The 7,789-nt window shown below is 45.7% G+C and overlaps 1 protein-coding gene across 1 annotated transcript; it reads left to right on the top strand.

Annotated features, from left to right (window-relative positions):
• Positions 1 to 1,685: 1,685 nt before the first annotated feature.
• Positions 1,686 to 3,078, top strand: FANCF (FA complementation group F). The gene has a single exon (XM_056355095.1). It carries the CDS (start codon positions 1,716 to 1,718, stop codon positions 2,823 to 2,825), a length of 1,110 nt encoding a protein of 369 aa, XP_056211070.1. The 5' UTR covers positions 1,686 to 1,715; the 3' UTR covers positions 2,826 to 3,078.
• Positions 3,079 to 7,789: the final 4,711 nt, after the last annotated feature.

The following is a 7,789-nucleotide window of genomic DNA, read 5'->3' as shown; positions in this document are numbered from 1 at the left end:
TGTCTGAAGTCAGGTATACCTCGGAGGCTCCAAGACTTGTGTTCCTTATTATCTGAGCTGAAGAATATTTGCTACCAGGAGTCTGTTGCACACTCCATCACCCAGAAATGCAGTTCATATAGATAACAAACAGGGGGAACCATTTGCAGCACCAAGATGTGTGGAAGAAAACCCGCATTCTGCCTGAGTGTTACGGTTTGCTTTACAGTATTGCAGCTTGCAGCGTTACACTTTGGTTTCTGTTGCTGGTTCCTGCAAAATTCCGGTCAAAATTCATTTACTCTGCCAGGTGTTGTTGCTCTTGCCTTTCAGAAAGCCCTGACCAAAGCATTTGATAGGCAGGCTGGCAGGGGGATTTGTCGTTCCCCCACTACCGTGACCCCAGAGCTGGGCCACGGGGCCACATCCTGCCCGGCGCGCGTAAGGTGGGAACGCCTCCCCTCAGCCTCCCTCAGTGCAACCCAGCCCCGGCGACTGCCCTCAGCCCCCCGGCACTGCTGCAGCCCCGCTCTGGGCCCAGACAGCAGCACCAGATGCTCCCCGAGTCGCTCCGCTGCCTTCATGCAGGCTCAGAAGCTGGGATTATACAACGGGGCTCCTGAGCTCCCTGAGGAGCACCCGGCAGTTCCTGAGGCTGTGCCAGCACCCGCCGCTTTCCCACCACTGCCTCATCCCCTCAGGAGCGGGCACGTGGGGGGCTCCTGTGGAAGGTGCCAGATGCCAGGCCGTCCTGCTCCCTTCCACGCCATGAAGGAATGCTGAGCTTCATGAGTCTGTTGCTCCCTTCCACGCCATGAGGGAATGCTGAGTGTAGCGGGTCTGTTGTGGGGATGAGGATGGAGGGAGAGAACCCATCTCCCCACCAAGAAGCCCTCGAGGTGGAGGACATGAGGGAAGCACCCAGGAAGAATCGCTCCAACAGGTAAGCTGCGTCCTGTGAGCTGTGCCTAATAGCCCCAGCCTGCCATGTAAAACTGTTCTTCAGGCGTCAGAAGCGGGAAAGAGGGAAGGGGTCCCCTCACTAGAAAGCAGTGCTTGTGGCATGTTTCTACCATGTCCATGTAGGAAACCATGGCTGTGAGGGCTAACGCCATAGGTGTTAGCCATTACCTCTGCAGGCAGTCAGAGGCCTAGCTCTGGTACGCATGGAAGGACAGGTACCCTGAGGAGCCACTAACAAGTGCCAGAGCCTTTAGCTGGCAGGCCAGTGAAGCGAGCCCAGCTGTGTGGGCTGGGCAGGGTTTGGCCCTGGCAGGGTGCTGAGCTGCAGGCAGCGCTGGAAAGCCAGCTCAGCTGAGCTCGGCCACGGCTTATGGATGTATCACAGAAAACAGGGAAATACCCTCAAATGTGAGGCACGGGACATTTACTCCTGAAGAACTTTGTTTTTGAAGGGGAATTTAGGGATGTTTTTCTATGGCTTATTCCAAATCTCTTGGCGGTTTCCTGCAGTTTGTTTTAACTTCGTAACCGCGCTCGCTTTTTAACTTTGATTCGCCTCGGTTTCTGCCGCCGTTCTCTGAGAGATGCGAGACAAATGCGGGAGGGCGGTTAAAGTCTCCTTTAAGGGAAGATCCTCGTACATCGGCTTGACGTCCGATTCAGCCAATAGAGTTACAGAGGCCCTCCCTCCCAGGCGCGGGATTGGCTCTGGTTCCCGCCGAGAGGCGGCAGTTCTGCTCAAACCGGTGGCGCCAAGACCGGAGCCGCGCGCGATGGAGGCTGTACTAGCGCAGGTGGAGCAGCTGCCCGCGCTCCTGGCTGTCTCCCGCTCCGCGCTGGTGCGGGACTGGGACGCTCAGATCCTGGACAGGGCTCTTGAGTGGGGCCGGTATTTCCAGCATCTCCACGATCGCTTCCTCACCCGGCCTCGGCTCCGGGAGGCCCTTGGGCGGCGGCTGCGGCGGGGTCAGCCGAGCCTTTTGCTCGGCTTCCCGCAGCTGGGACGCTGCCCGCAGCTGCTGGGCCTGGCTCTGCTGGAGAACCGCGCTCTGCCGCCCGCCGCTTGCCGCCGCCTGCTGCTCTGCCTGCTGCAGCCTCCGGGTGCGGAGGCCGACGCCGAGCCCCGCAGCCTGCCTCTCCTCGCCCGCCGGAAGGCCGCCTCCCGCCTGCTGGCGCTGCCCGGCGGCCCGCCGCTGTCCCTGGAGGGGACTGAGCCGCAGCTGCAAGCGGAGGCGCAGCTTCTTCTGGTTCGGCTGCGGGAGGAGGAGCAGGAGATCGTGCTGGCCAGCGAGGCCGAGGGGCGGCAACGCTGGCTCTCAGGTGTCCTGGAGCAGCTTCCCCAGCCCCGGGCCTTCCGGGTGGTGGCGGCGGCGCTGCTGCTGCTGGGGCAGGGCAGTAGCTCTGAGCAGGCCGGAGGCGGGGGTCGGGATGGGAACAGCCTAGACGGAAACCAGGCGAGTGCAACAGGAGGTGAAGGTGTTGCCGGGCCCCTGCTTTCCTGGCTGCTGGGGAATCTCGAGCGATTTTCTGCCTTCTGCCGTTTCCTCCCAGGCTCCCTTCTTGCTTCCCTTGCTGGTCACTATTCCCAGTTAAGCAGACCTTATTTGGACCTCTTAACCACCTGGGGAAGCCTCTTGCTCTATGACCCCTTGCAGGGACGGTGGGTTAAAAGTTGTCTTGACAAAGCTGGATTGTCCTGGGAGGAGCTGAGGGAGCGCTTCGGGTACCTCTGTCGGGGATCTGTGCTACTCGGGGGACAGACTCAAGCTGCTCTGAAACTCCTGAAGGCACAGGATGGAGACTTTAAAGTCTGTGGCCTAAGTGTGTGGACTGACTTACTGATGGAAGTAGAGGAATATCTGAGGAAAGAAGCTGAGCGCTGACGCGTGAATGCAAAAGCAATGTGAAAACTTCTGAAATCCAGCAAATTTGCTTAACTCTTTGATTTGAAAGATAAGAAAATCATACCTCACTTGGGGTTGAAAACCAAGCACTGTTGTGACTGCTGTTTCTGACTGTATATGAATTCTCTCAGGGAGGCCTGGTGCTTTCTTGTAGTTGTGCTCTCATTTCTGGTCACTGCAGGAAATGTCTTTTCAGTACTTTCTGCTTACCTAATAAAATGAAGAAAATGCATTCTGTTTCAAATACAGAATAGTTTTCTGTTGAGAATATATTATAGTTCAGATATGGTCATGACAGTGGAGTGTCTAACTGTGGGAGGCTAACCAAAAGCTCGAAGGGAAGGTGGAGTTTCAAACATGAAAACCCTAAATACAGAGTTAATATAGTCGTGGTTATCTTCATTGGGCTGTCTGCTCTGGTGGCCACTTTCGTGCTTGTATAGCTCTGGCACGTGACTTGCCCCCTGGGTCTAAGTGAAGGTGAGAGGAAGCCAACTGGGAAGTTTATTGAAAAGTTCCAAAATTAGAAGGCTTTATTAGTTGCTCTACTATATGATATGCAAGTATTTCTTAAGAAAATGGCAGTAAAAGGTGGGGTGTTCTGTGTGGTTTTCTTCCCTTTTTGATGATCTGTTACATGATTTCTATTGTGGAGCAGAAGTGAGTGGGCAACAAACTTTTTTAAGAGATGACAATTTTTTTTTCTTTATTCTTTTCTGTTTCATCAGTTTCTGTGGACAACACTTGATCAGGGTAGTTTCTGTCTTACCTTATCACTGTCATTTAAAAGGAGTACTGTAATGCAGAGGTAACGTGTCCATGTATATTTAACTCTGTAAGCAATTATTTCTAAGAGTTAACAGTGTGATAAGAGAATAGTTGAGGAACATGGGAGAAATGTGTGTGAATACCACAGAAAGAGGTCTTCATTAATCTTTTGTGTGGAGTACCTGTCAAAGAGTTCGTGTAGCCCCTGTTCTTAAACTTGCAAGATCACTTGAGACATCTCTTTCCTCTGTTGCTGAAGTCTCTTTAGGAAGAGTTAAAGTGCTTTGTTACTGCTTATAAGCTTTAAAACTAACAAGATATTAGAAAGTATAAACTGGATTGAAGGTAATTAATAGTTTGTATTACAGCATAAACCAGCATATACAACTATGGCAGATATTTTTTCACCACAAAACTGGAGGGGGAAAGATCTTCTGAATCTGAAAGGGAAATGAGTAGTTCAAGGGGTTGCATAGTGTTTATCTGGGAAAAGAAAGAATGCCTACTCTAACATTTATAGAAATAGTAAAAGACACATGTAAGATCTTATTCTTCCCCCTCATGTAAAAAAAGATATGCTCAAGGGTAGCACTCTTTAAATAGTTAAAAGGACATGCTGCTAATCTCCTATCAAAAATATGGCTATTTTCTTTGGATTCTTTGCTACATCATGTCAGTGAAGCAGTGAAGTTGTCAAGATTGGCAGATGAACATATTATAAAAGCAACAGCTAGAGCTGTGGCAGTTCTCTTGCTCTTTTTTTAAATGGGATTGGCCCCCCTTCTGGAGCTTGTGGTCCTGTTCAGTCTTAAAAGACAGCACTGTGTTAGTGGACCTCAGGACTTGGTCAGTGTTTCTGTGGTATCGAAAGGAATATGAACACTGTCTCCTAAGTGTTTAAAACTGCTTGGAAGTATAAAGCAAGAGGTTTGAACTTACGTTGTCTAGCAACAGTTCCCTGCGTTATGTAGTTTTGGCATTTGGTATGGAAACTCCACTTGAGCTTGCTCTTAACGCTTTTAACAGGCATAAGGTTTTTTGTCTGTTAGAATACTTTCCGCTATCAGCGGTTCCTAATGAATGATATACCCAAAGATACTAGTGCAAGCCATTCCCTTCTCTATACAGCTATATGTTAGGGATGAATATCAAATGTTGAAGTAGTGTTACACATGTTATAGTAACAAAACTAATTTTATCGGTATTCTTTTCTTCTGCATGGAGACCTAATGGGACAAGTTGGGTAGAAGCTTCTGGCATTCCCTCTCATAGTGAGGGATAATTGATCTCAACTAGTTAAGAACTTGCTGTTCCCTTGTACCTGAGTCTGTGACAAATGCCGATGAGAGTCAAGTTTTGGGTTTGCTTGTCAGGGTAGATATGTTTCCCAATGTACTCAGCTTGTTGACCATGAATTAAATCTCATAGCAACTTTTAACTATTTCTTGGAGAAACCTGATGCTTGTAGTCAGTTTATGCTTGCACTATTTCAAGTCTTGCTTTTTGATAAGCTTTCTCTTATAAAATTCAGTTGCTGAAGACAGATGTCGTCTTTCCAAATAATTATTACGCCTTTTAGTTGCTAACTGCAACTGCAGAATCTTCTACTAGAGTAGCTAAGAAGTAATAAGCCCTTCAGCGTGACTTTATTAAGAAAGAAATAATTGTAAGGGGCAGGCAAGGCATAGGCGAGTGTAGACCATATATATTTGATTTCCAATTCTGTCCTCTTCATAGGAAACCTGAATAGTAAAAGGTAGTTTAGCCTTTGTGAGGCAGAAGCACCTGCTTATAGCAATTTCACAAAAATGTTCTAATCTGTCCCAAATACATTATAAAGAGGTGCCAGATCCATGATTACCGAATTCCAAAATCCATATGGCTTCTATTGAAATAAATGCACCAGTCCACATCCCCTATTATTTCAGCATGCTCGTCAAGTTTGCCAAGTAGCTGTGCAAATGACGATTAATGAAAAAATTTTGGAACTCCTTTTTTAATAAAAATATAAACAGGAAAGGAAGAAGTGTGATGTCTGCAAACTCTTGACCTAAACAATCTCAGCTATCATGCTATCATGGGAAGTACTACAAGCTCTTCCCCTACCGCTGCCTTCTCTTTTTTTTTTTTTTTTTTTTACTAATAAAGAGAAACAGATCTCTACTATTTTTTCTGTTAAAACAACGATTAAAAAAATATCAATAGTAGCAAAATGTATCCATCTTAGCTAATTATTGGGCAAGTAAAATTTTCCTGATTCATTTCTCGACCCTTACCACCCTTCAAAAACAGGAACACTTTTTTTTTTTTTTTAAGTAGTAAGTGGAAACATTTTACCTTTTATCAAATGGTACAGTAAGCCTCCACAAGTGATAGACATACTAGGAGGTGTCTGGTTACTTGTATACTTTTTAAATTATTTTTCTGGTGACCTGTCCGTTTACCTTGTAATAACCCTACTAAGCACAGTCTAGAAGAAAACATGTTCTTTTGGTAACTGGCAGTATGTATCTTGGTCAGGGGTCCTCAAACTACGGCCCGCAGGCTGGATACGGCCCCTGGTATTTACAGAACCCCCCTGCCAGGGGTTGTGGGGGGAAACCGAGCAGCCGCAGATATAACTTTCTGCCACTTCATCCGCACGCCAGCCCCCTGTTTAAAAAGTTTGAGGGCCCCTGTTCTCGATAGTAGAATAAGGATAGACGGTGTAGAATGAATTATTCATTTAGAAAAAAAAATATAACCAGAGTACTCTCAGATGAATACATGAGCCTGATTGTGATTGAAAAAACGCATGTTAAATTCAGAATGTCCAGTCAAAATGTTCAAATTTAACAATGCATTTAAGTGAATTCTTGTTTTGCACACAAGGTTTCTTCTCCCCACCCCCGAAACTACGTGAATAAGGATCTAATCTTCTTCAGTGACAATGATGAGTTTTGGGGGTTTGTTGGGTGTGTGTTGTCCCTGTCCCCCCCTGCATGTAAGAGAATATTTAAGGTCATGAAGACAGACTAATATTTTGATCATATGGCAGTAGTATTTTCGGATACTGTTTATCTAGAAAGCAAAGTTACAGTTGTATGGTTAACTTTAGTTCTGCTGTCTTTGAAAAATTGAAGATTTGAAGCTAAAATATATTTCTCTTGAATAATTTGGATGAATGACCCATTGCAGAGTGCCAGTGAAGGCCCAACAGCGTCACCATGCAGAGTACAGCAAAGAGCAGTAGCATGGGAGTCACCTGCTTGAAAAGCTTGCTTAGTTCAATTGGGAAGAGTTACAGAAAAATGAATAAAAAGCAAGTGGAGATGGTGAGGAGAAAAGGCAGAAAACTGCTCCCTTATGAAGGCCTTGGAGAAAAGGTAGATTTCCCCTTCACCAAAACTGAATGGCTTTGCTACTGCTGGGGACAGCTTTGGCTCTGAATGTTCTGATTAAAAAGAAAATAAATCTAAAGGCTTTTGATGTTGGCTGCTCTGCTAAAGCACTCAGCCTCTGGGTTCCCTAATGACCACTTGGATCAATGGTTTAACAGGCAAGAATATTAAGGTAGTGAATGAGAAATGTAGCTGTATGTTACAGGGTAGGAAACTGCTTATTTAAATAGGGTTGCTCTTGCAGGGGTGAGAGCAAAAGAACAATATCCTATCTGCTCTGATATAAAATAGATTTGAATAATCACAAGTATGGTCAGGAAACGTAGCTTTTATCAGTTAATAATTAATATAAATCCTTCTCACAAGCTGTTTGCTTCCACTATTGTATCTGTCTCGTGAGGGATTAAATGTTACTTTGACCAAACACATCATTCTCGATTAATCAGTTATGTGCCTGTACTGAATTTCAGATTAAGAGATGACAGACAACCTGGAAACAATTATGAGTTTGCTCTCCCTTACCTACATATTTTTTAAAATGTCTCAGAGAAAAAGATGACCGTAACAATAAACTAGACTAGTGATAAACACATAGTTAACATGAATTCTTTTTTATCATTTCTCAAATGTAGCCTCCAAAGATGTTAAGCTGGTTAACGTAGCTACTACTTCAATATTGAATTCATTCATGTACCAATACCACTTTAAGTCCTTGTGGGCCTGTACCTTAGAGTTACTGACACAACTTTCTATGTTTACTGATATCCTAATAGTGTTTCATTGCGTCAGTTTTTT

This window comes from Falco biarmicus, chromosome 10 (assembly GCF_023638135.1).
Source record: "Falco biarmicus isolate bFalBia1 chromosome 10, bFalBia1.pri, whole genome shotgun sequence".
NCBI lineage: Eukaryota > Metazoa > Chordata > Aves > Falconiformes > Falconidae > Falco > Falco biarmicus.
This window is presented reverse-complemented; position numbering and strand designations above follow the sequence as displayed.